This window comes from Lemur catta, chromosome 12 (assembly GCF_020740605.2).
Source record: "Lemur catta isolate mLemCat1 chromosome 12, mLemCat1.pri, whole genome shotgun sequence".
Lineage (NCBI taxonomy): Eukaryota > Metazoa > Chordata > Mammalia > Primates > Lemuridae > Lemur > Lemur catta.
The window spans coordinates 8,832,144-8,853,451 of record NC_059139.1 but is presented as its reverse complement, the minus strand read 5'-3'; the positions used below and the strand labels follow the sequence as shown (position 1 = coordinate 8,853,451).

Here is a 21,308-nt window from a genome sequence, read left to right as displayed (position 1 = left end):
ATCCAAATTGTTGCAAAAGGCATTAATTCATCCTTTTTTAAGGCTGAGTAATACTCCATGGTATAAATATACCACATTTTGTTAATCCACTCATGAATTGTCCTTGGTTTTCTTATATTCAGCTGCAATGAATACAATCTCCTTGAAACAAATAATTTGGCCTGACAAATAATTTGGTTGCAACAAAACCAAGCAACAATGACAACAACAACAAAAACAATAACAAATCCAGCACTGAGGCTTAATTGTTGTAGCAAAAGTTTAAGATTAAGCAAGGAGCACTTTAAGCTTGTTTGAAAAGAACTTGAGCAGCCTTGAAAAGCCAATATGGATCCAGGACTAGGCTTTTCCTTACTTCTTGGGAAAATTGAGTGTCTTGAGCAAATTACCCCTTTACTATCATGTCATTATCAGAATCTATTCCAGGCTCACAATGAACACTTGTTAAAAAATGAATGGCCAAAGTAATATGACACTCACTTTTAAAAATTAATAACAAACGGTCATCCTACCCTGGACCACATTATAATACAACACTTTACTTTTATTTATTTTTCCTCAAAGTGGAGTCTTATGATGCAAAAAGTAAGCTGCTGAACTTAATATTGATGGATTTTAAGTAATATACTTTCTCTAAGTGACTTTTTCTTTTGTAGCATCTATTCTTTCCACCATATTCCTAAATCTGTTCACATTGCTGAATCTGCTTAGCCTGGGTGGTAGTAAGTGGGTCTCAGTGGATTTCTGGTGCTTTTGGGTCATTTTCTGTAATATAGTCACTCAATTGAATAAAGTCTTATGTTTGTACCTTAGGACACAGATATATAACATTTTTAAGTCCAAATTGTTCCTTTAACTTCAGTGACAATGCAGTCTCTCTGAATAATTACTTCTTGGGTGATTATAAATATGAAATAGGAATATAAAATTGCTGTTGGAAGCTAGGAAGATTGCACAGATAGGAGGTTGATGTTGGAAAGCATCCGAGAAATGGGGGCTGAAGAAAAGGGGGAGTCTCTTCAGTCAGGACGAATTGTGCCTTCACCAGTCTGTTGATTCTCCTTGTGAGGAGGTGCTGAGTAGTCATGGATCATGTGAGGGAACGGCGAATCTTCTTTGATTCCATAAATTCACCAGCTGTCCAGTGTCCTGGGAATACAGAGGCAGTGAGGGGCCTTCTTATCACACAGAATCTGGTCTCATGCATGCTTAGTTGTACACCTGTTAGACTCTCAGGTTTGCTTCAGAAACAAATGCAAGACAAAGCACCTGAATGCAAGGAAGTAGTATTTTTTTCCAAATGGAGTTTACACTTTTCTGTGTGCGTTGGGGCAGTCATTTAAATATGTGTGCTATTCAAGTTCACATCAAGGCCATATTTGGTTGTTTACCTTATGCACCTGTGAGTAGATGTAGACATTCTGCTGTTGTTACCAGAAGTTGATATATCCAGACTGTTTTGGACAGACAGCAAACCCGTGGGTCTCCAACAACTTCCCTTACAGAAACCAAATCTCTTAGGCTCACTCCCACTTTGATATTAGAGAATAATACAGAAACCCAAAGAAAACTATGTCCTGTTAGGAGAAAAATTGCCAGTATTGATCAACAGTTTCTACTGGTCACGCAATGCAAGGCTGAGGGATCATCCTTGCTTGGAGTTCTGGATGAGCAAATGGGTGTGCACTTTCCTTTTGAGGTAGAAGGATCTGGACTCGGTGAAAGTGTCATGGGAGTAATTTAATAAAGACACTAAACAGACATTATTATCAGTAGCTCACCGGTGGTGAAGGAAAAATAAATCTGTTTCTGAGTTCTCTGGATTAATCTTTCTATTTTCATTACTCGTGTAAGGTACAAAACAGAAATAATCTTTGGTAATGAAGCCCAAGTGACATCTCTGAAAATGAGAACTCTGAGAGGCTGCCATTTATTTCCTTTTATAGATTTCAAAAACTTGGTTGCAGATGCATTTTATGCACACAAATAATTTTAGTTTTCATTTGCTTCTTTGTTAAGACACTTGCATTTTGATAACTAAATTAATAAATGGCATGTTCATGAAATTTTACCAAAACACTCTTGTACTTTCTTTATTCACTTTGGGATTTTTAAAAAAATTGAGCATTATCACAATTTATATAACATTTTTACATTGTAGCCTTAGTATGTAGAATACTTAGCACAAATGTTTACCCATCCATATGTGTGGGTGACTGTCTCTCTAGCTATCCTATCTATCTGCTGAGAGATAATCCCTTTGCTGGGCAACAAGGCTTATAGAGAAAATTATTTTGATTCATTTGTCCCATCATATTAATTTGAAGAAATACTATCTTCTCCATGTGAATTGGTAGAACTAAAGATTGTATTTTGATAGAAATATGTTTAAATCAGCCATTTAAATGAAAGTTGTCTAAAACCATTTCCAAAATAGGGTTCAGTTTTGTAATCCTAAATGAAAAGCAAACAGCAATTATTCTTTTTCTTTCTCAGAAAACCTATTCTAGTATCTGGCTACTTGTCTTCTATTTAGTACATGGATTGCTTTTGTAATTCCAAATAGTACTTTAAATTATACTGTTTACTTGAGGGCATTTTATTTTCATCAGTTTTGAACTTCGAGGAAATGTACTTCTTAGCTTTATTTTAATCCTTGAGAATTATAGGCAGTTACTTTAATTGACAAATTTGTTAACAATGATATTAAATTGCCCACAACCATCTCAATAATATTCAGTCTTTTTACTTATTTTTTTCACAAGCAAGAGAATAATTTGCCCTTTATTATATACATTACTACTGTGTTTATTAATGATTGTTTTCTTAAGCAACATGGAAGCATGATTTTAACTTCAATCCCATAGTTTTCCCAAGTAGCGATGATATTGGAAATGCAGATTATGACAGGTTTGGCAAACTATGTTGAGAATTTTGGACCTTTCAGAATAGGTTAAGGGGGAATCTCTGAGTGACTATGAGCAGAAAAGAGGGTGATGGCAGAGGAACGGTCAGCAGGAAGACCAGTTATGGTTAGAGCAGCCCACACAGGAGAAGTCAAGCCTCAATTTGGGCAGGAGTTGTGTAACTGGAAAAAATTGGCAGAAAATAAAGGTCCTGGCACAGGTTGAAGTGACTTGGTGCTGCCTTTCGATTTGTGGAGTAGTTATGGGGATAAGTTTCTCATATGCATTAAAAAAATTGTATTAAGCATTAAAGTAAAAAACTTGCATAATGGTTAACAATGACAGTTTTGGCGAGGTCTGGCTTCTCCTTTCCTTTGATACTTGTGTGCATACTGAATCATAACAAAGGTAAATCACATAATTAATCACGTAATCAATGAGTAATAGCGTTATGTGTGATATGATTTCATGTGATTCATCACTGCATAACTAGATTTCTGGTCCTCTCGGTAGGCAGTAGAATCTAAAAAACCCACTGAACCACATCCGGAATACTCCGTTGAGTATGTATTTACCTTCGTGAAACCGCTCTAGAAATTTGAGCTTGGTACCATATGTCCAGGTGATGGCACTGAATCACAATCAGAACTGCCAAAAATCCTTTTTTTTTTTTGGTGGTTTTCCTGTTTAATTTGCCTGCATTTAACCCTAGTTTTCCCATATTGTATTTATAATAAGGAATTATACATTATTAATGCAGCTCAACTTAGGTAAATTGTCAGTGGACTCTGTATTTAGAAAGCTTTTCAAGTAAACTCTGTAATGAATATCTTTCTTTTTAAATTTTTAAGCACTATTTACTCAATAACCTTTCCCTTTTTTAATCTTTAGCTCCCCAGAGTCTCTTACACAACGACTTGACCTCTGTGCAGAGTATGACTTAGAACCGGAAGTGTATTCTCTCTGCCTCCCAGGCCTCTGGGCTTCCTGTCTCCTGTGGCTTGCTCAGTGTCATGCACAATTTTCCTTCTCCCACCCTTGCCAGCCCTATCTTTTCTTTCCTTCTTTTCCTCTGTCTCCCCTCTCCACGCTGCCAAGAGGAAGAAATAGCCAAAAGGACAATAGCCTTCCAAAGCCTCCCTCTCTCAGGTATTTGTAAAGGTCCTTCAGAAAGATACACAACTTCCCTTCTCTTGGAGAGAATGGCATTTTTCCAGGCCAAGAAGATTTTCAATTTAAATTTACCTGCAGCAGCAGATGAGGTTGCTTGTCTAAGTTTTTGGAAAGTGGCTATTCACAGAATTGGATAGTATGTCAACTAGCAACTTCTATATAACCCGCATTCAAACAACAGTAGAGCTCTTTTAAACAAGAAACTAAAGAGAAGTATAAACATATTTAATCAGAGACATGTATATTTGTCTTCAAATATATTTCACCTACAAACGCAGTTTGTGTTTATAATGTTAAATATAATCACACAAATCACTTGAGACTGATTTGACTTTAGGAAATCAATAGCTGATAAAAAGGATTTGGGTAATATTTTTTAGCAGATTTCATGTTGTTTGGCACCTATTTTTCCTTCCTTGGCTGATTTTCCTTCTACTTTTTTGATGTCCATATTTCCTGCCATCAAGTATGATAAATACAGTACAGGAGCTTGAGAACAGCATGTAGGTTAACTTTTTAAGAAACACTCCAACAATAATTGTTATTTAAGGAAGAAAATATATTTATGCAAATTAACAGGAGTTGGAGAAAGAAAGAACTCATCTGATGGAAGATGTAACTGCAAACAAGAGAAGGATGAAGGAACTGGAAGATAATTTGCTTTACCGCCTGACAAGTACGCAAGGGTCCCTGGTGGAAGACGAGAGCCTCATTGTTGTCCTGAGTAATACAAAAAGGACAGCTGAGGAGGTGACACAGAAACTGGAAATTTCTGCTGATACAGAAATTCAAATTAACTCAGCCCGAGAGGAATACAGACCTGGTGAGTTTGGTAATGAAAGACAAATGTCACAGGGAAATGAAGCAGGAAAGAAATGAGAATTAGAGAAATGGAATGAAGGGAGGAAGTCATACAAATGACTATGCAAAGTGGGGTGGCCATTTATGTTTTGTGGGGAAACATTCAGTAAAATGGAGATGAAAAAATTTTATAATGGTATACATTTTCTAGGTGCTTATAATTTGTTATTTGGCAAACCTTTAAGGCTCTAATAGACTTATTTTTAAGTTAGAAAGAGGGAGAATGTTTTAAAAAGTCTGACTACAAATTGGTGAAATCTGAGAAATTAGTGTGGCATTTGCATACTGTTCACCAGTTGTTTATCATTTGGTAATAATATGCTAGCATTTTGTTTATAGTCTTTGTATTAAGAAGGTGGTTCTCTGGTCTCATGGGAGATCTTTATCCTGAGCCACCAACTTGCAAATTGGTGTTGTACAAGAAAAACCTGCTGAAGAATTCAACTGGCTATCTTTCGGTATTTTATCATTCCTCCTGAAAAAATAATGGAGATAATATCATGAATTGGTGGAGAGGCAGGAGCATCATCTCTGCAATGGCTTGCTTTACAAATTTTATAAATAAGAATTAAATATATTAAAACACGAGCATTGCTCTGGATCCCATTGCTAGAAGGCAGCCACTGACAAGTCATAGAAATAAAAGTTGTTTTCGTTTAGACTCTAGGCTGATCTGTTTGCCTGGATCATTTATTTTCCACTCTTGTAGCACACACAGCCTTGCTCTTTGTCTTCCAGTCGCTACACGGGGCAGCATCCTCTACTTCCTCATTACCGAGATGCGCTTGGTTAATGACATGTATCAGACTTCGCTCCGCCAGTTTCTGGGCTTGTTTGACCTTTCCTTAGCCAGGTACGTCTGGACCCAGGGAAGCTAACCTGAATTCTCCATCTGTGGACTAGAATGATGATGTCACATGTACAGCCTCTGTTTTCTTTGTTAGTTAGAGTCTTTTCCTGCTTTTATTCCAAGATAAGTGTAATTACCAATGTTTTAACAAATCATTCTGACTTGTCATTTTATGTCCAGAGAAAACTCTATCAACTATTCATCCATTTATTTGATTCCTTTGGTTTCATGTGTTTCTGTTAAACAAGAAAATTCCCAAGGTATTGTTGTGAATGATAAATGCCCTGCAGGTAAAATTGACTTAGACAACATTGAGGATTGTGTTATGTTATTTCATGTTGAGAAAATGCTTGTTATTTTAGATTTAGGAGGCTTACCCTTGATGTGTAAAAATGAGAATTGGTCCTCCGAAGTTACTTATTTTCTGTTACAGATGCTGTTTTCACAGGCAATTGAAAAGGGCAGGGGGATAAGCCTGATTTAACTGTTCTCGTCTCCAGGTCTGTCAAGAGCCCAGTTACAAGCAAGCGGATTGCTAATATCATCGAGCACATGACCTACGAGGTTTATAAGTATGCAGCCCGAGGGTTGTACGAGGAGCACAAATTCCTGTTCACCTTGCTGCTTACCCTAAAAATCGACATCCAGAGGAACCGAGTCAAGCACGAAGAGTTTCTCACTCTTATTAAAGGTCAGTGTAACAGTATAAAGTATTGTACACAGCTGTAGGAATTATTGTGAAGGCCCTTTGCAGTACTTCTTTCCGTATAACAATTTTGATGCATTTCATTTAAGATTGTGTTTGTGTGAGATATTTCATTGGTTCATTTATTGAATGAATACTGAATGCTTATTGAGAACCCACTGTGTACCAGGATATTGAATAGGTATTTGGGACATGTCAGTGAACAAAATCTCTTGTAAAGCACATATATACACACACACACAGACACACACACACATGCATATGTACACATATATATAAATATATATGGGGAAGGTACAGAAAAATTAATAAAGTAATAAGTGAATTATGTAGTATGTGGGAAGATAGTAAGTACTATGAAAAAAAGAGACCAGGATGAGGGTATGTGGGGTAGGGAAGGCTTAAAACTTTAAATGGGGTATTAATGGGATATCTAATAGGGTAGGTCTTCCTAAGAGATTGGCAGGTGACCAGAGACCTGACGGAACAGGGGAGCTACCCATGGGGACATTTAGGGGAAGAGTGTTGAAGGCAGAGAAGCTGGCATCAAGGCCTCCGGTGGAAGTGAGTTTGGTATAACATAGCTAAAGCAAAGTGACCAGGTGACAGGAGTGGAGTGGGTAAGGCCACTGTGCAGCTCATCCATGGATTATTTACTCTGCATCTACTGAGGCAGTGCTCACAACCAGGTCGCCTAGGCCACTGGATCCAAACAGCCCAGTGGAAGGGTGGGAAGCATAAATTTGCTATCTCATTCTTGAAAGTCTGGAAAAAAATATTTAAAGTAGCTATGTGTCTTAGTTGATGCTGCTATAACAAATTTCCATAGACTAGGTGGCTTATAAACAGCAGAAATTTATTTTTGACAGCTTTGGAGGCTGGAAGTCCCATATCAGGGTGCAGCAAGTTCAAGGTCAAGTTCTGGGGAGGGCCCTCTTTTGGGTTGCAAACTGCCCACTTCTCATTGCATCCTCACGTGGCAGGGGGCAGAGTGGAGAAAGCAAGCTCTTTCATGACTATCATTCTAAGGGCACTAATCCCATATTGATGGCTCCACCCTCATGGCTTCATCTAATTCTAATTATGTCCCAAAGGCCATATCTCCCAATACCATCACAATTGGGGGGCAGGGTTTCAACATGTGAGTTTTGTGGAGACACAATGTTCATCCTATAACACTGTCAAAATGATGCTGGGGTCTAAATGGTTTATCTAGTATACCTTTCTAAACAAAGCCTTTAAAGATAAGATACAGTTTTATCTAGTAGGGGATTTTCATGACTTTACTTGGGGAGTAGATTTACAGAGGAACTTGAAGAATACCCCAGTGGGGGCAGTAGGGAAGGATTGTAGATATGCACAGGCTGTGCCCAGGGGGTAGAGGTCCATAGTCAAACTTACACACACAAATACAAATGCATTTCATATTCACATACATATGCATATAGTAGCAACAAGGACTCACTTGTTTAGAGTTGAACTTAGAAATGTTTAATTTATGGGTGGTCTTTTTCTCTTTCTTTTGAAGTCTTTTTCTCTAACCCTTGAATACTCCTTACCTACATTTGAACTTTAATTTCCAACTTTCCTAAATGAGTATACATGGCAGTTGAGTATCTGCAGGGACACGACTCGATATATAAAGTTGTATGGAGATATGTAGGTGTAGAAGCTGCCTTCTCTAATGAACCCTTAATATGTTAGCTGATGGAGCTCTCCTAATGGATAATTATTCCCGACATTGTCAGTCTGGGCATACTATGCATTTCCCTGTGGAAATAATATTGAGCATAGTGTCCAGGTCTGGTTGAAGTATTGCAAAGCATATCACAGTTTAGTGTGATGATAACAAACATGGAACTTAGAGTCAGGAAGACAAGAGTTAGCATACATCTTGGTTAGGGAGAGGGCAAGACGGCCAACTAGAGACATTGCTTGCTAGAGTGTCCTGGAGGGAAGAAAGGGTTTCAGATTAAGGTGAAGGGGGAATGGGCACAGCTCAACTGTAGTTCAGAGGAAGAAGTGCCAGAGCCTGCCGGGGACCTCACAGAGAAAAACTGGGAGGCAGAACAGGAAAAGGATAAAGAAGAAAAGATATCAGTGAAGATCTGACCCAGAGAGGCTTGGAGCACAGTGAAGGGGTAAGGAGGGAATCCCATTTCTCCTTCCCACATACCTTGGTAATCAGCGGGCTACTGAGTTGTTGGAAGTTTTTCCACCCTTATATACCCAAGTGCTGCTGCAACCACCGAATTGGGTGGAGAACTAGTGAGATCCTAGAGCTTGCACATTCCATTTGGTTTCCTCCCGGGGGAGGGACTGGAGAAGCCAGGTCCTGGCTGTCTTCCATTCAGACTTTTCCCCCAAACTCCTCGCCTGCCCATTACAGCCAGGAGGGCAGACTGAGGTGTTTGGGAGTGGCCACCTCTCATCGGCTACAGCAGCCTCCAGTCTGAGGCTTCTGCAGGGAGTGGGGCCCACACCTTCCCCCTTGAGGACATGCAGGAGATCCAGGGGTGCCCAGTCTGGGAGTTCCCTTCCTGCTAGCACATTCCAGAGAGACACACCAGTGGGTCAAACATGCAGGCCGGATCCTGTGCCCTGAGGATTCGAGCAGGTTATTAGGGGACACAGGGTGGAGATTTGGGAGCTGGACTTGGGAGGTGAGGGAGCCCACATAGGTGGAACTGACAGAAGAGTACAGTTGGGATCTGAGCCACAGTGATCTGGTGGAATGCCCATCCCCCCACCAGAAAGTTGCACTGTTGGAGTAGGGCAAGTCCTCCAAGTCCTGCAGTGAGAAATTTCCAGCCTGTGGTGCCATTTCAGCTCAGTGTGGTATGTTCAGGGGCTCATTTGCAAACAAACACTGGAGGGAGACTCTCAGACAAGGGTAGTGAGAGGGGGCAGAGCTCACTCTGAGAGCCAGTTGGTGAATTATAGATTGACCCCTTCCCCACGAGCAGTCTTTCCAGTTTGGAGAGGCTACTTGGGCCCCTCTCCCAGCAGCTTTTCCCACAGGCCTGGGATGTGACCTTTGAGCCCTGCCAAGACTTTGCAGAGCCTTCCATGCTTGCCCAACCCATCCCTGCCCAGCCTTGATCTTCCACCCACCTCTGGTGCAGTGGAGCATGAGCAATTCCCTGGGAGATACAGCGCCCTTCCCACTGCCTGGGGCATTCAAGTGCTTCTCCCAAGGGGCTAAAGCCTATTAAGGCACAAAAGAACATCTCTATGGTTAGCTCTTTCCTGCAAGCATCAACCACTGACAGCAAGAACTACTGTATAGCTCATTACAGCATCTACTGACTCAATTAAACAGGGCATGGCTGATTCTTATAAGCACCACTCACCAACTCGGAGATTAAGGTGGGGGTCCCAATACAATTCACATGGCTGGGAAGAGGGGAAGACAGCAGAATAGAAGCAACCCAAGGGAGCACTGCTTTTTAGGAGAGGAATAAAAGTTACAGTCAGCTCAAGCTGTGAGGGGTCTCCCTTATCTACTATAGACCTCTGGGCTGACTAGGAAGCTGCTCAGAGTCTGTGCAGAGATGTTGTACCAGAGAGCAGGTGCAGCAGAGATCTGGTGGCTGCCAATCCTGAGTTTCTGTCAAGGTTCTCCCCCAACACCTGGGACCTGCTAAAAAGCAGTCACCCAAGGCTTCTCAGGTGGTACCTGTGGTATCTGAGGCTCCTCTGCTCAGATCCTGCGCAGGGAAGAGGCGTGCTTAGTCCCCAGTCACAGGGCACAACACAGGGTATCTTCTGTTCTGTCTCTTCCCTCTCTAGCCTGGCAGGGTGATGCAAAGGTTACTCCTGGAAGGCTGAGTCCCAAGCAGAGCTGGCTGCATACAACAGAGTGATCAGGATGGTGTCAGCTGCAGAAACCCAGGATTGGCAGCCCGCAGATCTCTGCTGCACCTGCTCTCTGGTACTACTAGGCCTACAAAGAGGAAGAGCTGGTACCCATACTACAGAAACTATTCCATAATATTGAGAAGGAGGGAATTCTCCCCAGTTCATTCTGTGAAGCCAGTATCACCTTGATACTGGCCAGGAAAGGATACACCAAAACACAGTAAACTACAGACCAATATCCTCTATGAATACAGATGCAAACATCCCCAATAAAATACTAGCAAATCAAATTCAGCAGCATATCAATAAAATAATCCACCATGCCCAAATCAAAACCACATTGAGCCAGGAAGTGGGCCCTCACCAGAACTGAATCTGTCAGTGCTTGGATCTTGGACTTCTTAGCCTGCAAAGTTGTGATAAATAACTTTCTTTTGTTCATAAACAGAGTACCACCCAGAATATGGTTTTTGCTCATGTCTGAGATGGGAGAGGGTCTGCCTCGATGACTTTCTAAGTCTGCCTTAGCTATGACACTTTATGATTATGTGGTATAACTTTACAAAACTTTCATTATAAGCATGTATCATTTTGACAAAGTATTATGGTAAAGACCCAAACTTACTTTTTTCCCAAAGCAAGAGTTTGAGGAAAAAAAGGAATGGCATAATTCTCAATTATCATTGCCTGAGAATTTATTTTGAATTATTCCTTTCTCGGCTGTTTATTCATTAGGAGTCTAATTAGTCTGATACCATATTATTCAGAAATATGTCACCTCCCCCAAATTACAATCCTCCTTTTTGCCCCACTGCACACTTCTGGAGCAGGCAAGATGTTCATGACGTAGTTACTCTCTACTAAGCAATAAATAATGCGTAGTCTGCAAGGAATATCCTTTCCTTTCTATGGATAGCCTTTCCCTAACCCTATGGTGAGTACCTCATGCTTTTCAGTTTGTTGGAAAATGAATAGTTGCTATGGAAATTGGTGCAACATTTATTCAACACGATGCCATTGTCTTTAGGTCTTTAACTACTCCCTGGCGTTAAAACCATCTGTTTTCATTTTATGAGCTAATATTTCCATTGAATTGGCTTCAAGGCCACACTTACCTTGTTGTTGTAAATATACCAAGATGGATTTGGCAAAAGATAATGGTTTAGTGCTATATATGTTGCTTGGGTAAAATAGAGATTGAGTCAATAAATATCTCAAGTGTTATTCTTTGTTTATAACCTACTCTGTTCAAAAAGAGATTTTAAAGGTAGACAAATGGATTTATTATATCCTTTTAAGAATAATGCATAGAGCATATTTTCCTTGAAATTCTTTAATGGATGTTATTTATTAAACAGTATATTTTATCTTACAGAAGATTTCCTAACTCTTAAAATATGATTGTTCACACATTCAATTTTCCTGAAGTGGGCAACAATAACACTTTTAAAGTCTCATTTATCTTATGGCATTGTGTGACTTATATAAGTTACACAGGCTTAGGTAAATCATAAGAAAAAAAGGAGTCAGTTTTAAATGGAAGTGCTTATTGTGGTCAGATTGACCAAACACAAGTGATATAGCACAGAGCCCTGGGGTATGCTCAAGATAGATGTACATAACATACTGATTTGTGGAGAGAATCCTTCAAACACATCTAGTGCTACTAACATTTCTAGATAAATTCTCTATTTAAAATTAGCCTGTGCCAACATTAAGTAATCCTTAATATTAACAATAGGTGCTCATTGAGTAACACTCTGCCATGTCCTCAATCCTGTTTTGTGTGTTTTACACATATACATCACAACACTAGTCTTTATTATTGTCATTTTACATATTTGTAAAATGAGGCTCAGACAGATGAAATGGCTTGTTCCAGACCTTGGACAGGTGGAACTAGGACAGAGTCCAGCATCTGCCTAATTCCAGAGTTATATTACTGATTATTAAATGTGTTTTTCTAAAATTAGCCATTCATTTATTAAGTTTTAAAGCATGTTCTTCACTATGATTTATATTTCTGTGCTTAATAAATGTCAAGGTTGTAAAATAATTGAAATTAAAATGGTTTAATAAAAAATTTTACTAAACAGATTTGTTTAAAGGAAAAAAATCTTATAACTGTATATGTTTAATTTTAAAGGTGGTGCCTCCTTGGACCTTAAAGCCTGTCCTTCTAAACCATTTAAATGGATCCTGGACATGACTTGGCTGAATTTGGTGGAACTAAGCAAACTTAGGCAGTTTTCAGATGTCCTTGATCAGGTAATTTGTGCTTTGAATAAACTTAAGCACATGTCATGTTGAGCAGCTTTCTGATTTATCACTAGCTACAATATTTGTGGAAGAGAGAAATTTCTTAATGTTGTCACACTTAAAATGGTAGTACATGTGCTTGGCCTTCCTTGAAGTTCTCCTGCAGTCTGATAAGGTACCCTCCACTCATTATAGATTGGTCTAGCAGGAAGAAATTTGCCCAGAAATTTTAACTAGTTCTGTCCTGGGCCATATGTCAGTATTATCAATTGAATGTCCACAAATAGAAAAATGGATAGATTCAATTAGATTAAATAATTAGATGTACTTAAAAGGCTTTGCCTTCGTTCTAGAAATTAAATGAAAAGAAATATGAATAGCTCACCTCTCAATGCTAAATTTCTTTTCTTGCTTCTTGTTTCTTTCCCTCTTTTTCGTCCTCTTCTGCTCCTCCCCCTCTACAGCCTTAGTTAGGCATCCAGGTATGAATCTCATGCACACACTTGGCCTCTGACCTTTAGAAGTTACCATCCTCCCAACACCAGGCAGCCCCTGATGAATAGTGCATGTGTTGGAATCACGGAAGTTGGGTATAGAGAGTTGAATAGGGATAAGCCAGGAGACAGGTTCCTGAAAATCAGGTGACCATAGAGAAATGAAATTGGCAACAGGGTAGTTTTATTCAGCTACAGATGGAAGACTTTTTTTTTTTTTGACTAGGAAATGTCTTCAGGTTGGCTCTTGACTTTCCCAGGTTAAGTTGACCACAGGCTTAAGTTCTGCTTTATTTTTATGTTTTGACTTACAACTGGGGATGTTTGTTATTACTACCATGTACTTGGGGTACAAACCATTCTTTTGAGTTAAACAACTTTGTTTTTAAAGATATTAATGCACACTAGTTCATTCCCCCAGTGACCTTGCCTGGACCATTGTCTGTTGTTGAAGTTTGGACCTTCTGGAGATTATATCTGAAGGCTGAATTCCCTCCACATTAAGTAGGCTTTATGATTGAAATAGGTTATTATTTTATATTCCTATATGATACTCTCTAAATGTGAACCTGAAATGATTTCCCTTTGATTAGATCCCAAGAAATACACTTGAGGCTTCAACCAAAGGGAATATACCAGAGAACATAAGATTATATTTATCTGTAGATGTTATTTGTTTGTTCAATATTTTTGATATGCCTGTCCATGTAATGTCTGTCTCCCTCTGGCTTTTTAAGCTCCAGAGGACAATGTACTGTGTCCTTTTCCTCTTTACCAACTGCCTGAAGGTGGTAGGTGTCCGATCATTCATTTGATGATATTAAATGGTGTATTTCAAATTACTCTAGATAAATAGAGTATTGACCAAAAGTCTTTTTCTTCAATAATAAACATGTATTAAGTACCTTCTTTCGTGTCAGGAATGGTCCTGGGAAATGAGGAAACATAAGTGAATGAGACTTGATTCCTGACGTGAGAAGTTTTGTGGAGCAATTTATACTTCCTTGAAATAATGAAAATGAGTTTCCATTGATTTCTTTATTCTTTACCAATTTGTTACCACAAAGGTACAGAAGAAATTAAATATCCCAGGATTCTCCCTACTTTGAAAGCTAGCTATAGGCTGATGTTACTGTAGACTGACTTTAAAGCAAATCACATTTGATTTTAGACTATCAAACTTTTTTTTTTTTTATTTTTTTTTTTTTTATTTTTTTTTTTTTGAGACAGAGTCTCACTTTGTTACCCGGGCTAGAGTGAGTGCCGTGGCATCAGCCTAGCTCACAGCAACCTCAAACTCCTGGGCTTAAGCGATCCTACTGCCTCAGCCTCCCGAGTAACTGGGACTACAGGCATGAGCCACCATGCCCGGCTAATTTTTTTGTATATATATTTTTAGTTGGCCAGATAATTTCTTTCTATTTTTAGTAGAGACGAGGTCTCACTCTTGCTCAGGCTGGTCTCGAGCTCCTGACCTCGAGCGATCCACTCGCCTCGGCCTCCCAGAGCTAGGATTACAGGCGTGAGCCACCGCGCCCGGCCTAGACTATCAAACTTTTTGGTACTGGAATATAAAATAAAAAAAATAGTCAAAGAATGTAATTCACACATGCCCGGAATGGTCAGAGGGTTTGATGAAAAATACCTGTGAACTATTACTGAAAGGTTTTTGTGTGGTGTGACACATTTCTTATCCTGTGGTATTTTCAGATATCAAGAAATGAGAAAATGTGGAAAATCTGGTTTGATAAGGAAAACCCTGAGGAGGAGCCTCTTCCAAATTCCTATGATAAATCTCTTGACTGCTTCAGACGTCTTCTCCTTATTAGGTCCTGGTGCCCTGACAGAACCATTGCCCAGGTAGAGTACATATTAAAGAGAAAAATAGGAGAATATATATATGTTTTTTTGAGATAAGGTCTTGTCCTGTTGCCTGGGCTAGAGTGCCATGTTGCCATTATAGCTCACTGCAACCTCAGACTTCTGGGCTCAACTAATCCTTCTGCCTCAGCCTCCCAAGTAGCTGGGACTACAGGAGTGCCCTACCACTCCTGGCTGATTTTTTCATTTTTTGTAGAGACAGGATCTCACTATGTTGCTTAGGCTGGTCTCAAACTCCTGGCCTCAGGCAATCCTCCCGCCTTGGCTTCCTCAAGTGTTAGGATTACAGGTGTGAGCCATTGTGCCAAGCCAGGAGAATATTTTTAAGGAGAATTTCCTTTTAAATAAAAAAAAAAAAACCCAAATGTTAATTTCAATGAGAATTTTCTTGTAGGCTTCTATGTGATTTTCTAGCAAGACAAATGTGAAAAATAGAAAAGTAAACAACAAATAAATGCCTGAGATGCATTATTCATCTTCTTTGGTCCAAGTGGTACAGCAAGAGTAAATAAGAAACCATGATTCTCAGGTTGGCATACAGGTATAACATAAAGGTAATGCATTATTTTTATATATCATTTTATATTAATTCAAAAATTATAGGGATGACCCATTTTACTAGTAGTGAAACGTTTCTTTAAGCAGACAGAATGTAAAGGCTTAGGGTGCAGAGTAGACTGGAGGGAAGGACAGCATGCCCAAACCATAGTCATTTCCCCAGAAAATGTCACAACTCTAGATGTAAGTAGGTTTTAGATGTAAGTAAGTTGTCCTAAAACTGAATTTAACATATGATTTAAATGTGAATCCCACCTTCAGAAGATTCATCTTTTCAAAGACCTTTAATCTGCTGGCCTAGCCTCATGGAAGTTTACTCACTAAAAAGACTTGTGTGGTTCCTCCACAATTAAAAGTTTAACTCTAATATTTAGCACAGGTTGACTCCTTAAGGGCTTTTCCAAATAAGCCATGTACTAATAATTGGCCGGGTTTTATAATAGAATGCAGGATGTTTTCCCCTTCACTGTCCAGAGGGAGTGTTAAAAACTTATGGAGTACCACCTCCAAATCCTCGCAGGTGCTGCGGAATCATGAAAGCAGCTATATTCGACGATTTATTGAGAAAAGAGAAATGAGTTTTGCAATTCAGGGCACTGAAATTACCTTTCCTTTCAGTTTTTCTTCTCAACTTCGTTACTTTTATCCTGCCCAAATGAATTGTCCAGCAGTTGCCTTACTTAAGGGCAGTATGGAAAGAAAGGTTCGAGTAGTTTCTTTCCTTTTTTTTTTTCCATAGAAAACTTTGGTTCAATGCTGAAATTTAAGTCTCCAATGCTGCTTTGTAACTTTGTTGTCCTCAACCCGGCTTATGCCATCCCTAGGCTTACCGTGGCCATGGCCTCCTAACTGGGCTCCTTTTATTCCTTCTTGACGATTGCAGTCCATCCTGTACACGCTGGGAGAAATGGGAAGAACAAGCCATTCCTCGGCTTTTCGAATCCTGCAATGGCTTGACATGGTCCATATGATAACAAGGTTTAGAAGGTTCTTTTGGAAAAATGTTCTCTCCTCTCTCCTTTTAGATTCCTTTTGTGATTTTTCAACCAGACATTTTGGGAAACACTTGAGAAGGTCTATGATGTAGAAACCTAAGTCCCTCTTCCCCACAAGCAGTATCAGGTGTTCTCCGTATCGCGCTGAGCGTAACTGTGCACAGCTGGGGATACCTGGTTGAAAAAAATGCCACAGTCTCAGAGGGTGTCTCAAAAATACTCAACAAAGGGAAGTCAGCACAGGCAAGGAGGTTTATTTGCTTATTTTTTTCTCCTACTCAAAGGTTGAGTCTGCTTCATTGGCACCAGATATTGGAAGAGAAAAGTTCTCCAGAGTTGTGTGAAGAACAGTCTGTGAATATGCGACACTCCATTCCCAGTCATGCCAATGAGGTGTTGGCTTTCTTTAAGGGTTGGCAGGCAGTGCAGAAGCCTGGCTGGCACACACCTGAGTCAGCTCTTACCTGAGTTATTCTGGATGTCCTTGTGCCCCCAGCTGGTGACTTGTTCTTTTCTGCTTCACGTTCTCTGCATATGTGCCTCCTGCACAGAGTGCTCCGACCCACCTCACTGTCCTCCTTGTCTTGATAAATCCCACTCAGCATCCAGGCAGCAGCTTGAATGCTCCGTTCACGAGGGAGCCTTCTCTGATACATTCCTGCAAGATTAATCCGTTTTGTACTTTCATATCACCCTGAGAGTCATGATTCCTTTAAACTAGTTCATTTGCTATGACTTGCTCGATGTATGTCTCATCCTTGGGTGTAGGGGCAAGCTTCCTAAAATAGTAGGGTTATTTGTTCACTTTCCTGTCCCCAAAACCTGCTGTACTGCCTTGGACAGAGAGGAGGTCTTGGACCAAAGGTTCATACCTGCTTTATGTGGAGAATTATCTGGGATGGGGAGACCCAGTAAGGCTTGAAATCATTGCCCTGCTGGCCCAGTGAGACAATGCAGGGTGTTGGATTGAAGTTGAAGTACCAAGGATGAAGAAATACACTCTTTCTATTAATAGCACATGTATGTGTGGTTTCAAATCCATACCTGCTATGTGGGGGGCTTCTCTGGAGTTGCTACATATCCTCACATAATACATATTTGCACCATAGACTTAATACAGCCTTTAGACTTGGGGTCACGTTGAACCAGCTGTGACTCTATTTGAGAATATCCCTTTTTCAGAAATATTCCCTTTCTAGGGGTGAAATTCAGTCACCATTTCCATTATAAGTAAAGTGGCTTCCCCTTCGTTTATTTCAGGGGTTGGCAAACTGGTACTTGACAACAAAATTCGGCCCACTGCCTGTTTAGGTTCAGCTGGTGAGCTAAGAGTGGTTTTTATATTTTTAAATGCTTGAAAATAAGCACTAGAAGAATAATATTTTGTGACATGTGAAAATTATATAACATTCAAATTTTGGTGTCTGTAAAGTTTCTTTGGAACAAAGTCATGCTCATTTGTTTATGTATTGTCTATGGCTGCTTTTGTGCTACAGTGGCAGAGTTGAGTACTTGCAACAGAGATCATTTAGCCGGCAAAGCCTAAAAGAGTTACCCTCTGGCCCCTTAGAATTCCGGCATGTTAGCTCCTGGCTTGGACGGTGATGCCTGTGTTGGGTCCTTGCTGAGTTGTATGGCAATATTCGACATGTTGAGCTCCTCGCTACCCTGGAGTAAAAGCAGTTGAATCTTGATGAGGTGCACTGTAGAGATGCTGCAACGATGGCAGGTCCTGGTGGCGGAGAAACAGCCACAGCTGTGGAATGCCTGTGTTCAGCCTCTGCAGCCCTTCCTGATCGCAAAGCTCACTGCTCCAGTGACTGCGACTGCATGTGTACATAGAACAGACTTTTGGAAGTCAAAGAATGTGTAAGGCAAACTCTTTAAATATCTGCCAGAAGTCTGCAGAAAAATGTATGGGCATTTATACCCAGGCTAGAGACTTTGCTACTAGATCTGGCCAACCTAGAAAAAATATTGAGAGGTATTAATACAAAATTAAATGATATATTGTGTCCCAAATTCAACTGAACTGAACTGAACTCTACCTCCTCAGAACTTCTCCTGACCACTGGAACTAGTAAAGGAGAGGAAGGTTGAAATGGGCAGTCATCTTCAGCAGTGAGGGTCCCAGGCACTGTTTGGTCATTTCATTGCCAGTGGTCTAGCCCTGCCAGTGAGGGCCCTGACTGCCACTTCTTGGGCTTTGGGAAGTCAGGTGGTGTGCTTATCCCAAAGTCATCTGGAAAGAGTTGCCAAGGCAGGAAAACCTGTGTACTCTACCAAGCTGGCATGCCTCTTAATCTGCCATTGATATGGGGCACTGGATGTCATGAGGAGGAATTATGGATTTAGAAGAAGGATGAGATCCATAGTAAAATGGCCCAGCTCTTTCTGAATTAGCTGCTATGAGTTTAGGGAACGGGAACACTCATCTTTTTGTTTTTTGCATTGTCATGAGGAAGATGGATATTTCATGAGAGACTGCTTTTAAAAGAGAACCTTTACTGGGTCATGTGAATAACAAACTTGTGTGGGGAGTTTCCACAAACCAGGTAATCAGGAGGCAGGAGCACTCTGGTCATTCAACAGTCCAGCTCATCAGCACCAATTTCCCCTCTTTTACCAAGACGCAGCGGTGATGGTGAGCCAGGAGATTCCCTCGCTGTGCCCACTACTCTCCCACTCTAACCTGCAAAGAGGGCAGACATGATGGGGACACCATACCACTTTGTCAGCACAGAGACTTGGGGTACAATAATCATTTTGAGGATGAATAGGGGATAGCAAGATACTCAAGATGAAGGAAGAGCCTGTATTTCTGGCTGAAATAAAACTCTGATGCTTCTAAGTCAAAGACAATGGCTTAACCAGCTCCATCTCCCTTTAGGTCCAAGCCTATTGGAAACCCCATCTGATTCAAGGGAAGCTCCATCTGAAGCTGTTTTGTTTTTCCCTAGGAATCTGAGTGGGGAGGCTCACCTGCTTGGCCCTTCGTTGGGTTCCAGGTCATGCTGCACCTGCAGCATGGCCATGTTTGTTATGTGAGGATGATTATTCTGGGGAATCCCACTGGAGAGAAAAACTTGGCTTTTACCCACTTGAGGTGGGAGAAGACATCAGAATAGGAGGGAAATTTTCTTTGAGGGAATCTAATCATTTATGAGAGGGAGAATATAGAGTAAGGGTCATATTCACAATACTATTTGTTGAAAAATAAGTTGTGTTTGTTTTACTTTGTTTAAAATAGGACTGTGTTGTTACTAGAAATTTTTTATGGTTGATAATAAAGTTGACAAAGTCGGTGATATTGTGAGCAGGGATTTCATTCAAAACAAAATTAACAGTGAAGGGGATGAGCCAAAGATGGGAAGAGATGGTGACAATGATGGAGAGAAAGATTATGGATTAATTCTCTAAAAAATTCATTCATTCATTCAATGAGTATCTAATAAATTTCATTCAATAAGTAGTCATTTGATAATTATCTATTTGATAAGTCTCCATTAAATTCTAGGCATTGTGTTGCTTACTTGATTATTTAAATGCATATATATTTGCCTTAAAGTGTACTAAACAATAGCATTTTCTAATATTTTTATTTTTCATGTATAACAAGAAGCATCCAGTATATTGAGGTGGGTTCCAGACCAGAAGTCATACAACTTTGGTTCTGGTCTTTTAAGTGTATGATTTTGTGTTGAGCAAGCAACACAGCCTCCTTGACTATAGAATGGGAATATGAACAAACAAGCAAACACACACACACAAAAGTCTCTGTCCTTTTCCTCGGCAGAGTTACTGTAGACATCATTGAATTCATTCAATGATGAATTTTGGAAACCACGCTGCCTTATATTCATGAAGGGATTGGAGCTATTTTTGTTGACTTGTGTACTGTTTGTGGCAGGCCCGCAAGTACATCATGGACTCTATGGGGGAAAGATATGCAGAAGGATTTATTCTGGACTTGGAAAAGACGTGGGAGGAATCTGATCCACGGACACCACTTATCTGTCTCCTGTCTATGGGCTCAGACCCCACGGATTCCATCATCGCCTTGGGGAAGAGATTGAAAATAGAAACACGTTATGTGTCCATGGGCCAGGGCCAGGAGGTCCATGCTCGGAAGCTCTTGCAGCAGACCATGGCAAATGTAAGACTGGATGTCTGTGCTATGCTGTTGCTATTACAGGTGATGGGATAGCAACGCAGAAAAGAAATCATGAATCACTAGGAGTTTAAATTTATGTGCTGCATGCTGTTTACTAAACAGGGAAAGGTATGAAATCTTTTAGAAAATTTTCATGGAGAAACAGATACAAACTTAAAACTTTTATGCTGAGCCTTGACCTATATGGAAAACTTATCCAACAAGAACATCTGAGTTTTCAATTTGGATAATATAGATATTACTGTACTCAGAATAAAAACCACTTTCATTAACAAAACATTTGTTTAATTTGAATTTAAAATAAATAATTATGTAATTGTAGTTTCAGGCAGGTAAATTTTTAGCAATTTAAATGGATCACTTCTAACCTTCATTTTGTTCATGTTTTCTGTTTAATAGTTTAACTTCAAGTAAAATAAAAAAGTATTTATTTTTATGAGTGTGCTCATAACTTTTAAAACAATAGTGTTTAAAAAGTTCTGTAAAAAAGCTTGTATTAAAAATTTTGAGGCAATATGGGAGAATAAACCAAGTACCTAGTAAAATGGTCTAGTCAGATGAAAATAAAATCAGTTAGATGAAAATAAAAT

The 21,308-nt window shown here is 39.8% G+C and overlaps 1 protein-coding gene across 1 annotated transcript in view; it reads left to right on the top strand.

The window, feature by feature from the left end:
• DNAH5 (dynein axonemal heavy chain 5) overlaps positions 1–21,308 on the top strand; it is a 193,791-nt gene that overhangs the window by 150,879 nt on the left and 21,604 nt on the right. The window contains exons 66-71 of the mRNA XM_045565937.1: positions 4,659–4,902; positions 5,679–5,793; positions 6,291–6,481; positions 12,504–12,625; positions 14,821–14,970; positions 20,455–20,700. Coding sequence (XP_045421893.1) covers positions 4,659–4,902; positions 5,679–5,793; positions 6,291–6,481; positions 12,504–12,625; positions 14,821–14,970; positions 20,455–20,700 — 1,068 coding nt within the window. The remainder of the gene's footprint in view (positions 1–4,658; positions 4,903–5,678; positions 5,794–6,290; positions 6,482–12,503; positions 12,626–14,820; positions 14,971–20,454; positions 20,701–21,308) is intronic.